We start from the raw sequence: 26,416 nt of genomic DNA, 5'->3' as shown, positions 1-26,416 counted from the left end.
GAGAGCTGTGCAGTGCATCGTGATACACTGATTGATATGCATCTGGGAGGAATTCTCTCACCACATTGAATGTTGCTCATGCTGCAGGTGATGGCCATATTGAACACATCTAAGTCAGGAAAAGTTTATTGTGATTGCTTTTCCGTCTTAAATTGTTGTGTAATGAAATCGCTTGAATGATTTTGAATAACTGGTTGTCATCAGAGGTAATTACTTCGAACTTTGTCTCGTAGCGAAGGTGAAGTCCACATCTGTTTTCCATAAAGGAAGTCAGCTGGCTACATCCTGCTCCAACAGTTTCTAAGTTTCTTAAGGCTAGCTATCATAACAACATCACTATTAGAAAATATGGTGAAAAAATAAAATTGTAGTTGTATATGTGTTTATAAAAGAGACATTTTCAATTTGGCCTCCAAAACTCAACAATATATAAATATATATTTGTGCATTCTGTTCATCCTTATCATCTTTATTCATCAGGGAATTTTTCAGGCCCCATCTATGCAATCTAGGGGGGGTCATGTTAACTTAAGTTGCATAGGAGGAGGAGTCAATTGACACACACATGGAGACTCGCTTACTCAGTATTTATACCCAAAGCGCCCCAGAGGTTCAGACTTCTCGAATTCCTGTTTGAAAGCAACATGGATTCACATGAGGCTCTGCTTTTTCTGCTAGTGAGTGCATACACACTTCAAGGTAGGATGTCAGTAATGTTATTCAGTAATTTGTCATTCTGTAATTGATCAACTCAAATGGTGTTTGAAATGTAGTTTTGTTATTGGTGGTTGTTTTCACTATTACTTGCAGTCACTTTGTTGCATAATACTTCAGTTTCATTTTTTTGACTTTGCAACTTGTGTTATTTATGTTGTTAATTAGCACTTAATGTTATTTTTATGTATTTATGTATTGAATAGCACTTACACTATGTGCGTTGAGAGCTCATCTACAAATGAACAATTTTTACATTGGTCTGAAAGTATTGATTTTTTTTCCTACAGCAAATAGATAGTGTTTTTCCATTAATTGCACCGAAAAGACAATTAAACCAATTGGATGACAGAGGATGCATCATTTTTTACCCAACTTTTGCACTTTTTGTGTGTGTGTGTGTGTGTGTGTGTGTGCGTGCGTGCGTGCGTGCGTGCGTGTGTGTGTGTAGGTGTGTGTGTGTGCGTGCGTGCGTGTGTGTGTGCCTTAAGATTTTTTTCCTGTGTAAAATGTTTCTGTCAAACACTGATTTTTACTGTGCACGACTGTTGTACATTGAACTAGTATTTGTTGCAGAACTTTCAAGGTTCTGAGTTCTTGCATAACTGCAGCGATCGATTGAGATAACCCAAACTCAAACATTTCAAATGTTCTATTGCATCAACAGCCAGACTGAAAAAAATGATAAGGGTGTTGGGTTACAGACCTAATGTGGTAGTTGTCAGTTGCGAAACTTAGATTTGTTACTACTCGGAAGGATCCTTGTTTCATGGGTACCCTGGGATGTAGACTGAAAATATTTGGATGATGTAAGCTACCAGATGTCTATGGCAAAATGTGCACTGAGTATTCAAGAATGAATAAAGCCATATTTAGCTATATGCTCTCTTTAGCAACAGGCCCTTTCTGTATCAAACAGGATGTGCCAAAGAGCATAAAAATGAGAAGATGCCAACCTCAAAATAACCTCTCTATGGAGTTATTAACAATGAAAACCTCTCACAGTGGGAATTCCAGCACAGTCGTTAAAAGAAAGGGTGTTGACAAAGAATCTCAATCGTGTGTGAGAAGTGAATTTTTTTTAAATCAAACAGATCTAATTTAAGATTGAATTATATTTCCACCCACATTTCCTGTACAGTACATGTATTCCTAAAACTCAATCTCTAAAAGGTTCGCATGTTTTGTGTCCTCAAAAATCCTCTAAAAAGACATTATTTTGAAAGCGCATTGACTGACTGAAATCAGTGTTTGACAATGTCAAATAAGTGTTTACTATTACTATAACTTTCTCATGTCCAGCATAAACTAAATATTTTTGTTTCTTAGTTTCTATGCAAGGGCCAGATGAGAGCAGACTGTACCATGATCTCTTCTCTCGCTATCAAAAACTGGAGAGACCTGTCTTAGATGAGTCTCAAATCCTCAACGTGGAAGTCGGTATCCACCTCAACACGATAATGGATCTGGTTTGTAACTTGTTTTATCATTATTATTATCATATTTGATGGTAGCTTTGAATGTCATGCAAAAGCCACCATTTATAGTATTTTTTTTTTCTTTCACGCAAAAGCTACCATCTATAATATTCAATTTTCCCCCAAAATTGACCAAAAATATACCCATTCATTTCTTGTGGTCAAAATTTCCCATTCATTTCCAATAGCCCTATTCAACATTGATTTCAATGGCACAAAAACTATTGATTTCCAACCCACACCTGCAAAAATCGACATTGGCACAGCCAGAAACATATCTCTATTGGTGGTTGGGATTTTTGACCAAAAGCTTTTCAATAAATCCCTTTGAAATTCATCTGGCAATGCCATTGACGCCAATGTATGAAAATCAAATCAAATTTATTTATATAGCTCTTTACAAAACCTGAAAGGCCCTCAAAGCGCTTTACAACAAAAAATGGCTCAAGATAAATAAAAGGCAGGAAAGTATTATACAATAACACTAAGAAAAAAAGAAATGAAACAAAAACAGCGCATCGCGATAAAAGTCCAGCAAATAAAACCATAAAACCGATAAAATCCAAAAACATTAAAAACCCTTAAGCAAATAAAACCAGGCTATCCTAATCTGTGTAAAAGGCGAGCCTAAAAAGGTGTGTTTTTAACCGAGACTTAAAAAGACCTGGATCCGCAGTGGTGCGGATTTCAGGGGGAAGGCTATTCCACAGCCTGGGGGCAGCAACCGGAAAAGACCGGTCTCCCCACTGTTTAAGTTTCAACCTCGGATCATGTAAACTAAGCTGGCTGGTCGAACGAAGAGTCCTGCCAGAGTTAAGGAAGGTTAAAATTTCCGATAAATAAGATGGAGCCTGGCCATTAACAAAATTGAAAACAAACAGTAAAAGTTTGGAATAAATTCTAAAATGGACTCGAAGCCAGTGGAGAGATGATAGCATGGGGGTAATATGCTCACGTCTAGGTGTACCTGTTAAAAATCGAGAGGCAGCATTTTTGCAGGCGAGAAATTGAGGACTTGGGGAGGCCAACATAAAGTGCATTGCAGTAGTCAAGCGTTGAGCTTATAAAAGCGTGAATTGCTTTTTCAAGATCGCGGCGACTAAGAAAAGGCTTCACTTTGGCCACGAGATGGAGCTGGAAAAAACTTGCTCTTCGAACAGAACTAATCAGTTTTTCAAAGTTAAGCCTGCTATCGAATATCACTCAGAGATTTTTGTCTTAAAAATGTCAGCCAGAACGCCAGAGTTGGGCTCAAGGGCATTCATCATAGAAGGCATGCGAAAAGTAACAAATTCAGTTTTGCTCTCGTTAAGATGTAAGAGGTTTTGTGCAAGCCATTGCTTCACATCAGATCTCCACTCCATCAATTTAGCGAGAGCAGTTTGTTCGTTGGGTCTCAAGGGCAGATAAAGCTGCAGGTCAGCAGCATAAAAATTAAAAGCGATCTTTTTTTTATAATTGATCCTAAAGGTAGGAGATAAAGCGCAAAAAGAACAGGCCCTAAAATAGAGCCTTGCGGTACCCCGCAAGACAGAGAAGTTTGTGAGGAGGAAATTCCCCAATCATTACCGAGAATATTCTATGTTGCAGGTACGATTCAAACCATTTTAGAGCGTAACCACGGATACCTATGAAATGTTCTAAACGAGACGCAAGGAATGTATGGTCGACTGTATCAAATGCTGCTGTGAGGTCTAGTAAAACAAGGATAGCTGCGTTTCCATTATCCACAGAAAGGGCAATGTCGTTATGTACTTTTAACACTTTAGTACAGTAACAGTGCTGACTCAGTGCTGTGTCTGGACCTGAAGCCTGATTGGAACTTGTCAAGGGTGGAGTTTGTCTCTAAGAAGGTTTGCAAAAGGTCTGTAATCAACAGGAAGTGACCCAGAAATGCTCCCAAATCAAGAGTGAGTGATCTGATATCGACAAGAAGTGACGTTGAAATGCTGCCATATTAACAAGAAGTGACCCCAGAATGCCCCTAAATCAATATGAAGTGACCCTGAAATGACCCTAAATCAAGAGTGACCCTAAAATGACCCCAAATAAACAGAAAGTGACCCAATATCAACAGGAAATAATCCCGAAATGCCTCAAAATCAACAGGAATTGACCGGTTATACCAACCATCATAGCTATGCTACCATAACAATTTCTCCAGATATTGCATTTTCTAGTTATTTGGCAATATATCAGATGCCAGCCTAGCATAATTAGATATCTATCTTAAACTCTGAGGGTTTATTGTTTACAAAAAGAGTAACAAACAATATTTTCTTACAGGACGAGAAGAACCAGGCGTTGAAAACAAATATTTGGATGCACATGGTAAGGTTTCAAAGTTCTAACTCTTGCAACATATACTTTCAAACTAGAAAGTTGGTTGCTGCCAGTGCTAAACCAGTAGGAGGTCGCTCTGCCATGTTTTTAACCATAGCCGATTACGCAATGTTTAATTTTCAGCTTAATGATTAAAAGACCAGAAAAGTAGATATTACTTCCAGTCGAAAGTGATATGAATATCCTACATCAATGCCTTGAAACAAGGAAAAATCTCTCATGTCTGGTATCAAAAGAACTGTCATGCGTAACAGAACATGCATATACTATATATTGATACATATACTGACTCTGAAAGGCTGCTTCTGAATAATTTTGCTCATGCATAGTTTGAAATTTATGTCAGCACCAATTATGCACCGATTTAAATGCAGAGGATTCAGGTAATTTCAAGGTAATTTGCAAATAAAGAATAGAAAAGCACTTTTAATGACCTTTCAGAAAATATGCAGTATATTGATCAATTTCTTAAGGTGTCTCTAAAGTAATATATGATAGATCGCAGAGACAGGGACTAATTTTTCAAATGACACCAAACTTTGCTATTTCAAAATTATACAAAAATAAAATATTCACTCATTTGACACTCTCATTCCAGTCGTTGTTAAGTCTGTAGGCAAAATTTTGCTAGGACGTCCTGGTTCTAAAATGCTTAGACATTCCATTGTTCTACAACCCCAATTGAAATGACATTAGGACATGCATGAAACATAAATAAAAATTGAATACAGTACAATGCTTTCCAAATCATGTTCAACCTATATTTACCTGAATACACTACAACGACAAGCTCCTTAATGTTCAAACAGATAAATTTCATTGTTTTTAGCAAATAATAATTTTCTTAGAATTGTATGTCTGCAACACGTTCCAAAAAATCTCGGACAGGTGGCAAAAAAGACAGAAAAGGTTAAGGAATGCTCATCAAACACCTGTATGGAAAATCTCACTGGTGAGCAGAAAAAGTGGGAACAGGTGGGTATCATGATTGGGTAAAAAAAAAGATTTCATGTCCAATTTAAAGAGAATGTTCCTCAAATGTTCCTCGATGTAAAATAGTACTGCTAGGTAGCGTTATCATCTTAAATAAATATGGAGATTTGCATCACGAACACCTAAATAAACATTCTGTAATTCTAGGAATTTCTCTTACTTTCCTTCAGAGCCAGATAAACTGAATTCTAGTATAATTCCGCCATACACCCCAAACAGCTCAAAGCAGGGCTGAACTAATCTCTATGTTAGGTAAGAAAAAATATAGCTTTATTATGTTTTCCACAGAACTGGAAAGACTATAAACTACAGTGGAACGAATCTGACTATAACGGATTGGACAAGATCCGAGTTCCCGATGATCTCCTTTGGAAGCCAGATATTCTACTATATAACAGGTACATCTGTTGAATGTGAGACACAGCATGAAAAAATCAGGCATAAACTTTGTTGTTATTGTTGTTGGTAATATTAGTAGTAGTAGTTCACATACTGTATCACATACAGTATACTGCACATAGCAGATATGCGTCCTCATATATTTTCTTATCACTATAAACTATAAGCTTTTATTATATGACTGCAATATTTATTATTTGAAGTTATAATGAGATCATCAATGAGAACATTTCAGAAACATGACCTTACGTGATACATTTAGAATTTTTTTTTTTTTTTAATGCAACAAATGGAACGCAAAACAAAAAGTACGGGAGAAGTCAATTTTCCTTACTGAGTGAAACAGGTGTGTGCCATTTACTGGAAACACACAGTTTGATCTAAAGTCAAATTAAAGACACCCTTCTCTTTTGTCACATACTTATCGTAATATGATTTGTCAGTATCATTCTTTAATTTGAGGTTGATCCAATGCATCTGCAGAGCATGCCAAGCATTTCAAGGGGAGTACCATATTGGCCCAAATAGAATACGGTGTTTTTTGCATTGAAATAAGATCAGGGGTGAAAGTGGGTAGAATTTCTTGCCGGAACTCCCCGACGTGAAGGTCGCCACGGAGCCAGAAATGTTGTTTATTTATTTATTTATTTATTGTGTGTGTGTGTAGGGGGGGGGGGGGTCAAACCTCCTAAAACTACTGAAATGCAAAGAAAACTGTTTGGCAGTTATTTCTATAATACATACAAAAACTGATTTTAGATATAAGTGACATAAATTCAGAAAAATAAGTACAAATGACTTATATTATGCAGAGTGAAATGGAATATATTTTGAAGATCGCACAAACATTGACTTTTTTAAAAATCATAAGTAAGGTAGCCTAACATAAATGAACAAATATAAGTCCAAAGTGCACATTAACAGAAAAGATGTTCTCAACCTCCCCATCAGAGCAAATAAAACTAAACATGATATATGAAATATGAAATGATGATGAAATAAGCCTCCTCAACTCTTTCCTTGCTCTTAAAGATTTGATCCTTTTTCTGTTGCATTGCCCTTTTTTTGTTGCATCAATTCAACAAACTTTTTTTTTGCTGTTCCAGAAAACATGCACATTTGAACCAATCAAAGCTAACTTTCTCTGCTGATCACATGTCACTATGTCAGCCAATTAAACGGATAAGTGAGTCCAGGCGTTTTGCTTTGCTGTGTGCATTCGCACATTGACGTGACTCATCATCGTCAGACACAGATAACTAACTGCAGGAGCTGAGGAAACCTCCATGCCGTCCGTGGAATAAAATAAATAATAAATATAGGTGGAAACGGATTACGCTACACAAGCAATTTATCATGCTTGTTGTTAACACTTGTGTATGTAAATCAGATGTTGGTAGATTGTTTTCTTCTTGGAGATGAAATGCATGTGTTGCAGCTTAGCATTTTTTTTTTACATAGCGTTTTGACAGTTGCCGTCATATTTTTGGAATAAAAGCACTGTGTACCGGAATAGCATTCCGGCCCTCAATCTTATACCGAAACTGCGTTCCTGACCGTTCTGGCCCACTTTCACCCCTGAATAACACTGAAAAAGAGGGGGTCGTCTTATAGTCGCGGTCTAAACATTATACCCATTCACGACGCTAGATGGCGCCAGATATCATTGAAGCAATGTTCTGTCATGACAGATCTCAGCTACTCTCCCCATTCACGACGCTAGATGGTGCCAGATATCATTGAAGCGATGTTCTGTCATTACAGATCTCAAATACTCTGAAGTTTAACCAGTTTGCATTATGTTATTGCAATGTTTTTCCTTATTCAGATATGTTTCAAGACTACAGTTACAGTTAGACTTCACTTTGATGGTTAATGCAGTTATTGCAATTTTGTTGTTTTATCACAATAGATTGGTTTATTTACATTTCAAAAACCAGAAGCCATTCATTTACGAATGTGATTGCACTTTAGTTTACATATTTAAATGTTCAGATATTGAAATTTGAATGAGGCAAAATAACATGCTTTTTCTCTCAAATATATTGTTATAATCATTCGTTTCAGATGTACTGTAATTATTTTCTGTATAAAAATGAATTTGGTGTTCAAAAAGTCTCTTTTTCAAACTTGAGTCTTGAAAAAGAGGGTGGCGTCTTATAATCAGGGCCGTCTTATATTCGGGCCAATACGGTAATTATAGGGAAAGACAACACCTCATTTACGTGGATGACCTTAATGTGAGACACTAGCCACGTTTACATGCTGACTTTTATTCATACCGATTCAAATCATTCCGAATGGAAATTTCACATCAGCTGTTTACATGTGAATTCATCTATTCCGATCCAGCGTTTACATGTGTCTGCCTTTATTCCGAAAGGACGTTTGACAACTGCCGTCTGACATGCGCAGATTAATCAAAACAAAGCGTCACGTTGCAAAACATGGAGATCGATCGTCAGATCAGCTGCTGTTTTAACTTTTCGAGTGGAAACAAAACTTCAGAATGATACGCCGTTCATTTAAAAGTTGTGTGGGTGCGCTGTGCGTGTGCTTGGAAGCCATGTTGCAAGTGACGTTACTTACGTCACCAAGTGACGTCACCAAGTCAGTACGGAGCATGTGCAGAAAGAACGCAACCAGACACCATTCCGCTTCCCTGTTTACATGATATAATTTTACTTCTAATCGGTTTGGGAAAAGGAATATTCCACCCCTGTGAATCGGAATGAAATTCCATTCGGTTTGGGCCTTTTCATTCCTAATGAGGTGTTTATATGGAACACATTTATTCGGTTTGAACAAATATTCCGATTGTAATTGGAATATTTGGCTCCATGTAAACGTGGCAACTGTTGCTCCAAGTATTGCCCCAAGCAAATAGCGAATTTCTTAGACCTCCGATAAGAGAAAACAAGTGTGAAGACAATGATACCGTATATGAGAGCAGCTATTGTTTGAAGACTGTGACATCAATTATATGCACGACCAGCTTCACACAAACACTGACAAACTTGAACACAGATATAAAAAAAAACACAACAACCAATAACGAAAAATAAATAAATAACAACACTCTTTATAGTTACTATCCTAGTTCTGTCTTTATCCTTTCTTTCCTTTCTTTCATCTCTTGGGTCTCCATAATTGGTGCAACAATTTCTTCAAAAAGATGAACACAGTGGGATGCTGACACTTCTCCTTTTTATTTTTGTGGTTTTACAAGCAAAGTCTGTGTATAAAGCGTCTATTTAGGTGATGACTCACTTGCAAGCAGTGCTAGGTCTCTATATCTGCATGCAACAATGGGTATTACTGACATCATGAAAAAGGACGGGCAATCTGGCATGCTCACATTTGATTGGCTAAAATGGTATTGGCATTTAAAATGTCTTCTAACACTTTGCAATGGCCACTTTTGGGAAGCACTGGATTTTATATGCAATATTACACATCCGAAAAATTTTATTCAGTATTTTTTCAATTTAGTGGAAAGGAACGAACGATAGAAAGACTTGTAGTTCTTAAAAGATAAACGTTATTATGAGTTAAAATAATTTGATATTAAAACCCCTTTTGATGTTTTCGTTTTTTATACAATTTGTAAAATTAGTTTTAGTAGGTAGGCATGTGCCGGTTACCTGTTTTAAGGTTTACCTTGGTATGAAAATGTCAAGGTTTTAAAATCACTAAAATTTTGCATCTTACTTTAGTACTGTATTAGCTATTTTTTATGTCCCAAAAATGCAGCGAGAAATAGCTTGGAGCAGCAGCGCTCACCCCTCCCCTTCCGGTTGTTGCTGTCTCTGTTTTCACTTGCGCTTTTACCCCCCTCAAAAACAAACAAAACAAACATTGCTATTATTTCGGCCACCAAAAAGAAAGAGACGGCCGCGGCTTAGAGGAGGAAGGACAACAGACGTGCAAGACATGCTTGCGGAAGGTGGTTGCAGGGGTGTCGGCAACCCCCCTTAAACATGATTTCACATTTACATCTCCATCATCCGTCACTTTACACAAAATTTGAGGTAAGTAAACGCTGTCATGAACGTTTCCCACCAGCTCCGAGAGTTCAGCGTGTTTAGTGTGTCTAGCGATGGTAAAACAAATACTATAACGTAAGCTTGTTAACGAGGCAGATAATGTGGCTAGTAAGCATGCCAAGAAAGCTAACTAGTTTCCGCTCACCTCACTGCTCCCAACTTAACCCAGAAAGGTGAACGTCCTCACATTCCTGCATCATAACTTGGACTGAGAGAGAAATAAGTATAACATGAGCAAGTCTCTAAAAATGTTGAGATGGAGCTTTAAAGTCAGAGAAGTGCCTGCAATATATATACAGTAAATACATATTTTTTTTATTTGATTTAGAAGTGTTTTTACTTTTTTAGGGCAAATGATTATTTTCGTTCTAGCTCTAATCTTGAGCAACTTGAGCTGTGGCTTTGGGTATAATCTATAAATTCTATTTATTTTATCTAAAATATTTCAGTTATTTATTTTTTTGTTATTTTATTTATTTCAACATTGCATTCATGTTGATCTTCCAATTTGAAAATATGTTGTGATAAATAAAAAGAATCCTGTTCAATGCAAAATAAAAATTGTTACATCCATGTGATGTTCCAATTTGCAAATATGTTGTGATATTTTTTTTAAAATCCTGTTTAATGTAAAACCACATTTTTTTTACATCTCAGTATAAAACATTTTAGAGCTATAATTGCAATACCATGATACTGTGAAACCGCGGTATTTTTACTTAAGGTTTTCATACTGTCAAAATCTCATACCGGCACATGCCTACTAGTAGATCGCCATTGTTGTTGACGTCGCAGGGCAGTGACGTCACTGGGTTAAGCTGCCGGCTTCCAGAGTATGACTCTAGTGACATAAACATGTCATCTGTTCAATCGTTTCAATTTGAACCCGAGTGGAACATTAATGAGCATGACAGCACTGTCGAGATTTTACAAAACGAGCAGCAAAAGCAAAATGAACAGGAAAGACGGGAACAAGAGTAGGACAAAACCGGTGTTCTGCCAAAATTAGCTACACCGGCGAAACGTCCTACGTGAGGCGAATTTGATAGTCAAAGTACTACCGTGCGCTTTCAGATTGTTTTGTTGAGATGCATACAGACAGAACATACTAATGATGCATTAAGAAAATACTTAAACGTAGTAATATCAAATAGGTGTGGTTTAAATACGCTACGTGACTAATGTGGTCAACAGATCAACAATCTGCTTTAAAGAGCATACGACAGGAGAAAAAGTCTTAAATAGCATTAATATGGGAATTTGAATCATATTTTGAGACGATTTGACTATATACAACAATTTAGCAAAGCGCAGATGACGAGAAATTAGTATTTTAATCTTCCAGTTAGCCACGCCTACCATTATAGGGCTCTAGCGTCCCCAACAGGTGGATGACGTCAGCGGGAGACTGGGCTCGTCGGTTTTACTATTCAGCACATTGAGGGGGAATTACTCAGAACGAGGAAAACGCGACGAAGAGAGCCGCAAAATGTCATTGTGTCAGTCTTTCTACTCCAATATTTTTACAGGATATTCTTTTTATCCAAGTATTTTTGCCCAATAGCTAAATAAATGGCTTGAGAAGGACCAGTCAGCCCGTCGAGGGGGAACTATTCACAACGAGGAAAACACGACGAAGAGAGCTGCAAAATGTCATTGTTTCTGTCTCTTTACTTCACTATTTTTACAGGATATTCTTTTTATCTAAGTATTTTCCCCAATTGCTAAATAAATGGCATGGTCATGACAAATAACAGTCTTGTGCTAAATGGAATATGAAATAATAAAAATGCACTTATTCAGGACGACATGGCAAAATTACTCCATAATGGTCAAAACTCTCGACTTCACCTTTACTGTCGCACCTCCAGAACGATATTTTATGACACCTAAATCGGACATATGTCATTTCCCTTCCCCGGCCTCGGAGAATGTAAACAAACAAAGAGGCGTGAAAGCTAGCCGACATGCTAACCTGAACCGAGTGATGTTTCAAAGTCTTCGAAGCGGAAAATCACACATAACTAGCCCGGATTATTTGACATGACGACTGGGTTGTCGATTGTCTTCGCGGATCGGCAAACCGGCAAACGTAAGTAGTCCTTTATTTAAACAAAGTTTGTAGTGTTTACTTTGTAATCGCTGCATTCGTATTTGACATAATACAAAACAAGATGTTTACTCACTTCCTCGTAATTCCAATGGTCCCACAGTAGTAGGGCTTGTTTTGGCCAATATCCACGGTGAATGGGAACCTTTTGACACTCCAAAAAGCGCACACGCCTCTCCCTTATACAGCAAGCCGTTTGGCTGGCGTGATGCGAAAAATAAACGTATTAATCCGCAAAATCAGCTGAATCCTTAGTCCTCATACACAACAGTACGGCTGTATAGGGAAGAGGACGCCTTCATCCGTACACGTCACAGCTCCTCCTCAATGCAAGACCGAAGCCGGAAGTCACTCATTTTCATGGCGCGGGATTCAAAAAACTAAATAAACATAGCGATCGCTTCCACACACATCCAAGCGGTCCATATTATTCAGGAGCATAAAATACCGCGTGTATTATGGAATAAACATGTTTTTTCGTGTCACATGCACTTTAAAGCTACCACAAGAAAACACAATACTTAAAAGGATGAGAGAGAAACACATGCTAAAAGTATTTTGAGGCTATGAAAAGGTAATAAACTAAAAAACTAAATTAAAAAAAAAAGGTAAATCGTAAGTACTTGCCGATTTTAACTGATGTGCGCATGTGTTGGTTGTCTTGCCGCGTAAGAGAATTTCAGAACTCAGTAGTCTAGTTAGGGTGCATATTACACACAGGTACAGAAAATTAAGAAGATCTTGTTGAAGTCATCAATAAGGTTGAATTCCTATTTAGTCAAAGTAAAAAATTAAAAAGTACAAATCTGTTTTGAAAGTCAGTCAAAAAAAAAAAAAGATTCTGTACATAAGTACAGTAGTGACATTTGTGCTGTTGTCTCCCTGTTATATACTTTTAAACATCATATATTTTGTTTTTATTGCTACCAAGATGCCCTCAGGATCCATTTTACAGCATTTGTATTGTCAATCTGTTCTATGCATACACCCTGTTGCTCACAATAATTGCATGATAAAAATTGCATCAGTTTTCGTGGAAAAGTCAAATATTTAATTAGGTGTCTGTAAAAATTTGACAAGCAGCACTGATGTTATTCTATGTGATCTACAGTGCAGATGAAAATTTTGATCCTACTTCCCATACCAAAATTGTGGTTGACTCCTCAGGCAGCTGTTTGTATATACCTCCAGGTAAGGAACATTTAAGTGAACCTACCCTTTCGCTGAAAAGTGTAATGCTATTCATTTGCTTTTCCTGACTAAGCAATGAGTGACTAAAACATGAATGTAATGCATGTTGTTTTTTATTTAAGTGTGTGCTTGTGTATTGAGACAAAAGCCACAGTAAGTATCTCGACGAGGTTTCTGAGAGAGCAAACCCCCACCAAAGCCAATTCAATGCCAAATCAAATGACTGTGTTGGTGAATGCCTTCTGAATTTATTTGCCTTAATGTAAAGCAAAGTGTATATACTGTATGTATTCATATTTAAAGTAGTGTTGATTGTTTTAATCTCAACTTTCATTGTGAAGTCATTCACTGTTTCCTTAATGACGACTAGTCACTTTTACCCAATTATTTGCTTTCAATACACAAACTGCAATATTGTTTCAGTAAATCTCTTGCTACTTTGAATTAATTTCAAGTGTGGCATCACTTCCTTTAGAGTTGATAAATATATTATTTTATGACCATTTTCTGTCATTTTTCGCTATTAATATGTGTTTCCCTGTTAGCAATCATCAAAAGCACCTGCAATATCGATGTCCGCTGGTTCCCTTTTGACGTCCAGAAATGTGACCTCAAATTTGGCTCCTGGACCTATGGGGGCTCGACTCTGGACTTATCAATAAAAAAGGCAGAAATCAGTGAATATATTCCCAATGTAGAGTGGGACCTTGTTGGTAAGAATACGTTTCTATTGTGTAAATCATTTATTGCTACATAAGCTCAGAACATTTCACAAGAGTAGGCTTTTTTTCTGTTTTGTGTCACAGCGGTTTCAGGAAATAAGCATACCATATATTATGAGTGCTGTCCAGATGAGCCCTATTATGACATCACGTTTACCATAGTGATGCGCAGACGTACTCTCTTTTATGCACTCAACCTGCTCATCCCCTGTATCGTGATCTCCATTCTGTCCCTGTTTGTCTTCCTTTTGCCTGCTGACTCTGGAGAGAAGATTTCACTGGGTAGTAGAAAGATGCACATTCACTGAATTCACATCATATCAAGGGTGTAGGTTTGGTTTCAACATTGGTAAGGACGATATAACAGCATAACCTGCATGTACAGTTTTTGCTGGGGACAGTGCGTTAATAAGACCAAACAAATTGGGTGAACGAGGGTCAGGGCTACATTTCTCACGAATATGAACCTAATTAATTGATAGGCTAAATGATCAATGCAAAATAAATCTGTCTTGACTTATATTAACTGCCATATGTATTGGTTCAGGTGATACACCATTCGATTCAAACCTTCAAAAACTACAAGACACATTTTATTAGAATTTTTTTTTAATTACAATATTTGAACAAAATTTATGTTAACATACACAATAAATACAAACTTTTAATAATTGCTGAACTATCCAGGTAGGCAAATGATAAATATTTGTCTTAAGACCACTCAACATTGCCTTTTTAAATCAAGAAATTAAATATAACTGAAAAAACTTCTTAGTCAGGGAATAACAAAAATGAATAAAAATTGAGCCTACCTTCAGGTAAAACACTACTTTTTTGTCCACTAGCAGAGCTTAACTCAAAAAAAAAAAAAAAAAAAAAAAAGTCATCAGCCAATCAAACGTGCGTTTGACGGGGGAAAATGGACTGGCACATTCATTCAGTGAAAAGAGGTAAATGTAAGTCTGAACATAATGAAAATCACTGAATAAAGGGAGGGTCAATTCTATACTTACAACATATGGGAAGACAGTTTATTTCCTATACTGTATAACTAAGGCAAATAAGGTTGCTGAAAAGTTGCTAGGGGGCAATTTAAGCATCGTGAAAATTTGGTAGTGTTATGTCCCTACCATCCCTATGCAAACCTATACCCTTGCATCATATGTACCTGAAATTGTCATTCTTCTTTTTTTTTATTTACATCAATAGACCTTTCTTCACTTCACCCACAGAGGAAGCACATAATTGGTGAATTAGTTAAAATGTCTTTTATTTGTCATATGAGATAGTGTACCGACCTGTACAGTTGACCAAGAGTAATTTATAAAGCTCATAATTAGGTGAGTTTATATTCACTTTAGGTTAAACCTATGTTAGTGTTTCATTTGACACGTTTAGCTACTCCTGAAATAAGCAAGAGATACTAAGAGAGCAATGTTAGCTTCACTCAACCCAATTTTCCAAATTTTTGGCAAATACATACAAACCATATACAGTGGGGAGAACAAGTATTTGATACACTGACAACACTGTAACAAAACTTTTAATGGCCTATTAGACTTATTTACTCCCTCAGTAATACAATTATACATTTTGTGTTAAATATAAGATTTATAAAATACATTATCAAGAGCAAACAAACCAATAAATGTCTAACATTCTTATCTAACTGATAATTTTGCACAAGGCCAAGGGAATTTGTAGCTTCCTCTATTGAGTTTTCCTTTAAACAGTCGGACAGTCATACTGTATTTACATGTCATACTAAATTAACATGACGGCCACACCTTGGAAGGGATTCAGAAAGACTGAACTTTCTTCCCTTCATAGACAATACGTCTGACCATCAACTGATGAACTTTACAAGATACTTTTTTAACCTTTCCCAGCTATTACTAGTTTATTTAAAAGGCCTGACCCCAACCCAATTGAGATATGTTTGACCTCAACAAAGCTACAGTATTCAAGAAATACAGTGAAGGAAATATTGTACACTGCAGCACTTTTAAGAGAATTGGTAAAAACAATTAGACTTTCTTTGTTTATTATTGTTATTTTATGATCTATATATGCAGAAATGTATGAAATTATGTCGGGTTCACGTTCCTTTACCTTCCACGGTAAGGTGCAAAGGTGTTGACCTTTTAAATGTTTGAAACATTAATTGAAATTTTGTATTTTCAGCGATCACAGTCCTTCTCTCCTTAGTAGTCCTTATGCTGATGCTCTCAGAGATAATGCCTGCCTCTTCAGACTCTGCACCTCTACTATGTAAGTGGGGTGGGGATTTTTTAAGTTGTCTTTAAGTGTTTTAATTAACTTCAGCAGCCATCCAATAGTTTAAAGACATGGACAAGCACTTTAATTGCATGACTCTGAATCACATTAATTTTAGATTGACGCAAAACTTGCATTGCTCTTTCCCCTGTGCACTTTGTGTAGCTACTTATTCTTATACCGTATCTGGCTGTTCTGTACTTGTGTGTGGGCTTCTACAATGTGTCTAACTCGTATATTTGAAAGATTCTATGCTGATTTTAAACTGTTTCTTATTAAACGTGCTCAAACCTAATTCACATCACATTGCTATGGCGGAGCATCGATTTGATGAAGACTGATAAATAGTTCAGCATGATATCTATCTACTGCTGATTGAAAATTGGGCTTTAAAATGATTAAATTAAACACAATTTCTTTGTGCCCAAAATTGGATGCAACTGTCTCCAGTTTGTTCCAAAGATCTAAAACAGAAAAAAGTAATACACTGAATATGATGGCTAGAAGAGTAAAAAACGTTTTCCACCATCTCTTTACTTTTCTAGCTCTGTACATTGTGATAACCATGGTCATTGTTGCGCTCTCTGTGATTTCCACGGTCGTGGTCTTGCAATTTCACCACCATGACCCTAATGGTGCAGGGATGCCAAAGTGGGTGAGTGTCCATTTTATTGAACTACAGCGTACAGTTCAACAGAAACTCATCCAGATCATGACTTTTTATTCAGCCAAAGTTTTACTTTGTACATTCCATTTCTTAATATGTGCATTTTTATAGAATTTCAACCCTGTAACTTTAAGTAGCAGAAAACTGCTCAAAGCAGCAATTGTGTTAACACTATCAATGATATATATACTACAGTATATACACAGTATATATTGTGAATAACTCACTTTTGACCGCAAAGGAAAGCCTTACACTATAGTCATATAACATTTGCTTAAGCTGCTGAGTGATTTGAAGGTACCCCGCGCTAGTCGGGATTAGCTCATTCTATGTGTACTACTTTACTGTATGTTAATGAGTGAATTCTTTATTGTTCGATCCCAAAGGTCCGAATTTTCCTCTTCAATTGGTGTGCCTGGTTTCTGCGAATGAAGCGTCCAGGTCAGGACAAAGGGCAGAGCAGTCCCACCAGCATGGATCCCAAAGCCAGACTGGAGAGCGTTCACCCAGCCTCATCTGATTCTGGAAAAGCTGGTGAGGGTGAGGTTTTACTCACCAAAGTTCCGAGCTCCAAAGTCAGCAGCTTTGAACCGGAGCTTGCCAATATCCTTAGTGAAGTGCACTATATTGCCAAATGCTTCCATGACCAGCAAAAGGGAGGGAACACAGGCAGTGATTGGAAATTTGGAGCTGCTGTAATTGATCGTCTTTGTTTTGTGATTTTCTTTGTATTCATATTTCTGTGCACCTTTGGAATTCTTATGTCAGTACCAAACGCCAAAGCTGCTTAGAAAGATGTTAACATGAGAACAAAATGAATGGTACAGTCAATGGCTACGTTTACATGGAAACATTCATTAGGCCTGATCGAAATAAAAATGCTTCATGTACGCACCCTATTCAGAATACTCTGACCCGATCAAGGCCATTCCGATCAAGATTTTTTCCAAACGAAACGTGGTTTATGTCTGTTTGTAATCCAATCAGCATGCATGAAAACACTTTTTCAAACATTTCAGAAATGACCATCATTGCCGCGTACATCTCTGACATCAGTATACTTTACGCGTTTCTATTATTCCTGGAAACTAGTAGAAGCAGAACATGCAAAAGAAATGGCGGGCGTAAGACTGAACTCATCTGTATCTGAGATGAGCATGCATCTGGTGATGTTAAAAGATGTTGAAATTGTTGAAAGACTCGATGGTAGAAAAACAGGAGTGTATATGAAATAAAGTTTAATGTAGAAATGGAGGGAGCGATGTCTTGTCAACACAAATGTCAGTACGGCTTCTTCTGCTATTATTTCCGTATTATTTGGTCAATCGGCGCATGTCAAAAAAAAAAAGAAATCCTGACCGAAAGGGTGATGCATGAACACTCAAATCCTAATTGGATCGATATTTTTTCAATGCATTTCAGTGTCCATGAAAACAGTACATCTGATCATAATTTTAATCCAAAAACTAATCGTATATTTTGTCCATGTAAACGTAGCCAATTTCAACAATCGTATCAGTTGGCTCGGAGTTTCCTTTTTTTTTTTCTAAAGTATGCGGTCATTTAAATCAGTATAATCTGATTCAAATGTCGGTTGATATCGCCAGTGTATAATTTGAGCCAAATTGTAGGAAAGAGTCCAAAAGTGAGGTAATGATAAACCATGTTTGGAACGAAGAGAACAGAGATGTAAATCTAATCAGAGTAGTCACAAGTCTCTCTAAGGGATTTTCTAAAGATTTTTTTTTTCCTACTAAGGGAGGGGTTGAACAGGTTCAAAGGCTCAATTTTTTTGCCAAACATGATTGAGGTTTTGTATGTGTGTTTGTGTGAATTAATGGGTTTCCTCTCTTTGCATAGGAAAGTTTTGTGAACCAAGGTAAAGGAGTTGCCCTGGAAGTGTGTGTGAGTGATAAATGTCTTCTCTGAGTAATTTTCCATCTCATTTAAAGTAGTATGTTCTCCCGTGCCTGCGTGGGTTTTGTCCGAGGACTCCGGTTTCCTCCCACATCCCAAAAACATGCGTGGTAGGGGGATTGAACACTCTAAATTCTCCGTAGGTGTGAGTGTGTTGTTGTATGTCTCATTGTGCCCTGTGATTGGCTGCAACCAATTCAGGGTGTACCCCGCCTACTGCCCAGAGTTAGCTAGGATAGGTTCCAGCACCTCCACGACCCTTGTGAAGAAAAGCAGAATAGAAAAGAAATGAAAGAATTTACAGTATTACACGAGATACTTTATCAATAAATACAGTGTAGAACTAACACTTACATGTACTACTGTGACATGACAAACAATTTCATGTATACCTTTTTACTTAATCAGGTACTTAATATTTTGCTACAGTAGTTGCTTCAGCTATATCCCGTCTTTAACAAATATGTAAGATGTTGATTACAATCAGTTGCAATGGTAGCACTTTATTTGAACTCGGTGTCATAAGATGACCATGACACTGTCATGAACATTAATGAATGAGTGTCCTAACCCTAACACAGATCCTAAACTCTAATCCCAACCCAAAAACATTTTTAAAAATATCTCAATAATGCATCAATACTGACATAATTCACTAAATGATACTCAAGGGCATCTGTCATATAAGCTCCCATTCATATTCATGACAGGTGTCATCATTATGAGTTTTATGACACCGAATTCAAATAAAGTGAAACTGTTGTAATTTGCTAACCTATAAAATTGTCAATGTTTTATACCTAAATGTGTATCATTGTTTTATTTGAATATTGTTATACTCAAATTACATTTACATGCAGTACAACACATTGTATCTGTATTTTTACATTTACTATGGTAACTGCAAATGGCTTTTAAAAAAAAAAAAGTCCATAGTTTGGAATCCGATGGTTCAGAAAGAGATCAGCTTTTGACTTACGCATTTCATAAAGGAACTTAATTAAATAACGTCTCTCAGATAAATTGTCCTGTCATTTATTCAACATTTGTTTAGTTGCACAGAATTTCTTTTAGTTGAAAAATATTTGGTCAGGACACAGCTAAAATTGTGTCCTGCTAAAATCAGCAGAAGTTCAAACTCTGTCAAGCCACCCCACTCCTTTTTTTCTTAAAAATTTATGACGAGCTCTGAGTCTGTCAGGCGCTGGACCGGCCTGCAAGAATGCACTCTGGGAAGTCAGCACCACTCAAACTGCCAGGATTACTTGCTAAGATAAACAGTGTGGATGTCCTGCTAACTGCTTAGTCAGTCAACATGATGTCAGGCTCCCACAAGGATGGACAGTGTTCAACCTGCGTGTGCATCGTTCGTGATGTGTAAAGTTTTTGTGCCCAATATTCAAGCGTCAATTTAAATATTGCATCAACTAAATTAATTATTATGCAAGTTTAAGCCAGCTGCATACTTCAAACAAGTATCTGGAGCTAGAGGTTCGTTCTTAGTTGACGAGTTATAACTCTCGGGGCAACATTGTTATTTATGTGGGATGTCTCCCCAGTCTTCCATTTCTCAAGTAGCCATTAACCACAAAAACAAACTTTACAGTCTTTATTTTAGATTTCAGAGAGGGAAATGTTCTTCTTTATTTGACTTAAACTTTTGCTACTTCATTTTATTGTTCTAAAATAGGAGTAGTAACCTTAATTGTCATTATGCAACTGTTCCATGAGATTTAAACATCTCCTTCAGTAAACATATGTAAAGAGAAAATTAATAATTACTAAAATATAATAGATTACAGATTTCACAGCATTCTGGACCATAAATGTCTATTGCTCAATGGTGTGTTCAGATGTACTGTATATGGAGTGGTATTTTAGTTATGGCTGAGAGTTGGGAGCTGTGATAGCTTTTGGGAAACAACTGTTCTTGAGTCTTTCTGATGCACTTGTTGGGGGTCTAATCCGTTACTAGCATGGTGTACCTAATAAAGTGGCCGGTGAGTGTATGTTCCATGTTTATAATGGGTGTCATTTCCTAAGGAGAGCGAAGTCATGGTTTTGTTTCCGAGGTACTTCCGCATTTCCGCTTGTGACTTCCGTTTTACACTTTCTCCATCCAAAACAACAGTGGAGCTTGAGTAACATTACTCATCAAAATCCCTCAAAAAAGACAATGTGGAAACATCGCATACATCTGCCATCATCACGACATAGGAGGACATGTTCATGAAGGCAGATGTGGAACCAAGCACGTGCTACCACAAAGACCGAGTGTTTATGTAGCCATGTTGCCGCTGATGTTATGGAAGGTATGTCCTTCCTATCCCTGCATTTTCATGTGTCCAGTGCTCAAAAAATACTAAAGTTAAAATCTTGCGCATTAAAACGACTTGTCTTTGATATTGTTAATACGATGATGATAGGAATTATGATGTTTAATATTATTCACTATAACTACTGTGGCTGCAACATAGTCTATAGTCTGTTGCTAATAATCAGTACGTGCAGGATGGCACAATTATGTAAACGCATAAATGCAAGTGTTACACAAGTTTTTATTTCTTTACAGGTGTAAAACGCTATTAGGCAAGGGAAGACAAATTGATGTGCCTCACAACTAAAGTTGCACCGATACTGATACCAGTATCGGCAGGGGGCGCCGATCCAGCCCGAATTGGTGGTATCGGTATCGACGAGTACCAACATTTAGGGCGCCGATGCCATCGACTGGCTTCACTTGAACGTAAATGCACTGTCCTCCCCACGTGAGTTAACTTCCCAAATCTCGATGCATGACATCTGTATGTCTTTGTCTCGAAATTACCAAACGAAATTCACCCCCTCGTCTTCAATTTTAAGGATGTAAACTACAACGCATATCCGTGATGTTACGCTGCTCATCTAACATGGCATTTACAAATGATTAGCATGCGGAAGCTAATGCCTGCTATTTCAACGCTGATGGGATCAGAAAAGTTAAAACCGTGGGAGACTAAGCAAACTCATGGTTTCATGATGAACAATGAGTGGCAAATTAAGAGCACCGTACTTCAAACTCGTCCTGTTTATGAAAGTCGATTGTCATGTGTTGTGCAGTAATGAGCAGAAGTGACTTCTGTGGCCAGAAAACACTCAAGCGGCGCAGCGCGCACACTAGATATCATCAAATAGCAACCTAGATGTCCTGTGTTAGATCCCATGCTAACTCTCGGGCGCACACACTAGATATCATCAAATAGCAACCTAGAGGTGCTACATTAGCTCCCATGCCATTAGCTGCGTGAGCCCAGAGCGACGCGTAGTCCATATACTACCGTAAATTCCGGATTACAAGCCGCTACTTTTTTCCCTCATTTTGAATCCTGCGGCGTATGCAATGATGCTGCCAATTTATCAATTTTTCTAACGACCGCCAGGAGCGCTCGAGCATAAAATGCAAGCATAAGACACGTGGAATATGTGTGTCGAGAAAGACGCTAGTTGGCACTCTTACCCGTATTTTAAGTTTGTGCTTTGTGCACGAATAAAAGTAGCAGACCCTCATCTTTGTGCATTAGTAGAATTAGCATAGCCTGGTAATCCAGACTCACCGCTGTTCCAGCTATTGAGTCTGGCCACCATAAGCGGATAAAATTTTCAGAGCGGAGCAAGCCACAGCAAACAGACAGCGGAGTGGACCAATCAGCGACGGGCGGGACGAGGGACTTGCGCGCGGAAGTAAACATACGAGGAGAGCGGAGTTTATTCAACATGGCTAGCGCGAGACAGACTGTTGTCACTGACTTGTGTCGATGTGTTTTTGGTAATTTAAAACTGATTTTACCGTGGATTGGCATACCCGCATCATGCTAGAAGAAATGGATATGATGTGCCGAGTTGAATTGAAGGCTTGGATGGCCAGCGGCGTCAGATCGTTTACAAAAGTGGTCGTATGCGAAGAGCAACTTTTGCAAAAGTCTGACAGCGTGGAGCAGCGTGAAAAAAATCCACCATCACCAACGGGTTTCGAAAAGCCGGTCTGCTGCGTGATGAAGAGGACGACACGCTAAGGAGTGAGCTTGAGGAGTCAGCTAAGTGCCGTGTTGCTGGCGCTGTTTGGAAAGAAAAGTTAAGCTATTGTAACGATGACAAATAGTAACCCGTTAAGTTAGGTTGCAATTCTTTATTTTGGAAACTCGTCGAACAACACACGACTGCTGCCTCTAGCAGCCGACGCACACACACAGACACACCCGCAACAACAACGACAGCACGTCTCTTGCTCTTCCGCACCTCCCTTACCTGTAAGTCACGCGCTGTATCATAACCCGATTTGTTAAAATATGGTATTTAAACTTGGAAAACTGTGTATTTCTTTATAAATATTTCAGTTTAATATGTGGGCACACGCGGCTTATAGGCAGGAGAGGCTTATGTATGTACAAAATGCTTTTTCCTTTAAAAATGTACTGGGTGAGGCTTGTAATCCGGGGCGCTCAATGGTCCGGAATTTACGGTACATTGATGAATTAGAAACCGCCATGACTGAATGGAAGTTAAGCAGGCCAAATCAATCCATACCAGTGACTATAGATAATGTTGCAAACACTGTTAATTCAGTACATGTTACAGATGGACTCGGACCACAAATAGGATGTTTTGCTTATATGGTAAATATAGCTGCTAAGAGAGCTGCAGCAATCAACAGTGTGCCCCACTTTACAAACAGTAAAGATTGTTCTCAGCACTTATATACAAAATTTCTTCAGATCAGTAAGAAGTAAGCACATAAATATTATGCACTAAAATTCTTTTTTATATGATGTTATTTTATCTTGTTAGCAAATAAAAATAATAATAATAACAGTTTAATTTTCTGTTTCAGAGCATTAAATGTACTGAATTGTATCGAAAATCGTACTGAACCATGACTTAACTGTATCGTTGCATCCCTTATACGTATATATATATATATATATTATATAAATATACATACATATATATGTGTGTGTGTGTGTATTTTTTTTTTTTGCTAACAGAGTGGTATCGGAATGGTATCGGTATCGGCCGATACTGCACATCCAGGTATCTGTATCGGTATCGGGCACAAAAAATGGTATCGGTGCAACACTACTCACAACACTTACTGTACATCGATGGACATATATCGAGACTATGTGCGTCCGACTTTGACGATGGAAGGCTTGACTTATGCTCCACCTTCATTTATTGGTGCAACACTACTCACAACACTTACTGTACATCGATGGACATATATCGAGACTATGTGCGTTCGACTTTGACGATGGAAGGCTTGACTTATGCTCCACCTTCATTAATATTTTTCTAGTAATTTTATAAATTGTCTTTTTTTTTTTACCTGTTTTGCACATTCATCAATCATTTTAAATAAAACAAGAAATGGAATCATGTTGTCCAAATGTTTTATTGCAATCAATATCTGCAATACAAAAGAATGTCCTACTAGTTTTGTTTATACCAGTGCTTCTCAATTATTTTCTGTTACGCCCCCCCCAAGGAAGACGTTAATGTTTCGCGCCCCCCCAAACTCTGCCGCCACTGTAAATAGTATCATTTGTCTATAATATTACTATAAGTACACCTCTGCCTCACATTGTATCCTTTTTTTTTTCTATTAGAGAAAATAACAGAGATCAACTTATAAAGTATAACTTTATTAACATTGTTTTGTTTGTAACAGAAAACACTTAACGCGCATCAATTTGCTTGAATTTAAAAAAAAAAAAAAAAGTCACATCCAAACTGTAAAAATACACTCAAGGTAAATTGTTTACCATTTGATACTGAAAAATAAAATCAGTGAATAATAAAAAATTCAAATTGATTAGAAACATGAACTCATGAGGACAATATGCCAAAAAAATTTGACCGAAAAAAATACTGAATAGAAGAGGGAAAAAAAGGTGTCTTTGGACAGAAGGACAGTTTTTATTTTCGCTGCTCGCAGTTCACCTCCAGTTTGCAATGGTGTGGGGTTATTTTGCACTGACACTGACAAATCGGGACGATTGTTGGCAATATTCGGCACGTTTTCGCTAAAAAACAACCAAGCGGCTTATCAATGAGATTGGGGTCTAATATCTTTAAGTGGCGTCTTAATTGATTTGGCTTCCGACTGTCCGCTATAATCATTTTCAGACACCGTAAACATTGGTCTTTCCTCATCTACCACTGTATTAAATGCCAAAGCCAAAAGGTAAACGGCCCAAAAAAAGCGCATTCTCGGCGGCCGAGGGAGAACCGTAGGTGAGGGCGGTCGTCGTGACAATCCCAAGCCGAAAATGGCACTTCTTGGGCGGACACGTGAGAACCGGAGAAGACAGTGGGTCGCTGCATGAGTCCGGCCGGAAAACGACTTTCGAAAACGGCTCACAGCTCTGCAGCTCTTCAAGAGTCTCTTCCGTGTGCTCTTGCTTACTTCAAAAATACTGCGCGCACTTTGAAAATGAGAGCGCCACTGCCACCCACTGAGTGGATGTGCAAGTACACTTTATTCTAGTACGGCAAAAAAAAAAAAAAAGCATGTTCCCCGAGGTCACACGCGCCACCCCTGGCATCACTCTGCGCCCCCCTGGGGGGGCGCGCCCCACTATTTGAGAAGTACTGGTTTATACGTACATACCTTGTAGTATTTCCTTGTAAAAAAAAGAACCCATGTCAGCCCTTCTGCATTTGGCAACTGTAATATTATTTGTAATTTCACCTCATTTTGGTCACTCAAGTGGCCAACGTATCAATCTACACCTCGCGTAAACACAGGCTGCCAAGGTTGTTAAAATTTTGTCCACGAATGATCAATGAAATGATAAGAAGAAACATAAATCTTTTAGGTAGAGCCTTAGGTTTAAAGTAAATTGTTAACTTATTGTCAGCAGCAGGTTTTGATTTAAGGCGTATTGCAAGGTAGATCCACACTGGCGCTTTGAAGCTGGAGGTGTTCAAAACATTCCACTTCCAACCATATATATAGGTGCTTCCGAGACTTCACGCACACCACAAAAGTCTAGGAGTCTCATCTACGTCGTGCTGAATCCATTTTTGGAGATTCCGTGGGTTCCTCTGTTTTGATTTTGCAGTTTTAAGTTTGTCACCACACTGCTTACTTCAACCGCACTTCACAAAAAAAAAAAAAAAAAAAAAGCTACAATGCTGAAGTAGGTCGAAATCCAGCATAGGCATACTGCACCTTAAAACACAATTTTGTTTTCCGCTCGGGATAACTGTTGTTGTGATTTGGTCTGAACAACTAAAAGTTGATTTGATTTTATTTGACTTAGAACACATCCATAACTGAACAGTATGGACATGCAGGGGACAATGTTTTTTTAGGTAACCTATTGTGGTTCCTCGGTTTTATTATTTCTATTATAGTTATCCTTTGTTCCGCAGCCCCTTTGAGCTCAATTTGACCCCCTTAGAATGCTTCAAAATGCACCAAAATCGGCAGGCAGGTCAAGACAGGTGCAATCTTTGATACTGTGTAAAGACAAATTCCAAATACACTATGTAGCGCCCCCTAGCAGTCATTCTATGTC

At 37.8% G+C, this 26,416-nt stretch overlaps 1 protein-coding gene across 1 annotated transcript; it reads left to right on the top strand.

The window, feature by feature from the left end:
- Positions 1-599: 599 nt before the first annotated feature.
- Positions 600-19,862, top strand: LOC130917098 (neuronal acetylcholine receptor subunit alpha-7-like). Its single transcript, XM_057838189.1, has 10 exons — positions 600-699; positions 2,044-2,183; positions 4,479-4,523; positions 5,817-5,926; positions 13,195-13,274; positions 13,820-13,987; positions 14,081-14,278; positions 16,181-16,267; positions 16,819-16,928; positions 17,327-19,862. The coding sequence occupies exons 1-10, from the start codon at positions 645-647 to the stop codon at positions 17,729-17,731; spliced, it is 1,398 nt and encodes a 465-aa protein (XP_057694172.1). The 5' UTR covers positions 600-644; the 3' UTR covers positions 17,732-19,862.
- The last annotated feature ends 6,554 nt before the right edge of the window (positions 19,863-26,416 follow it).

This window comes from Corythoichthys intestinalis, chromosome 1 (assembly GCF_030265065.1).
Source record: "Corythoichthys intestinalis isolate RoL2023-P3 chromosome 1, ASM3026506v1, whole genome shotgun sequence".
Lineage (NCBI taxonomy): Eukaryota > Metazoa > Chordata > Actinopteri > Syngnathiformes > Syngnathidae > Corythoichthys > Corythoichthys intestinalis.
Note: the sequence above shows the minus strand (reverse complement) of the source record. Positions and strands in the feature narration are given on the sequence as shown.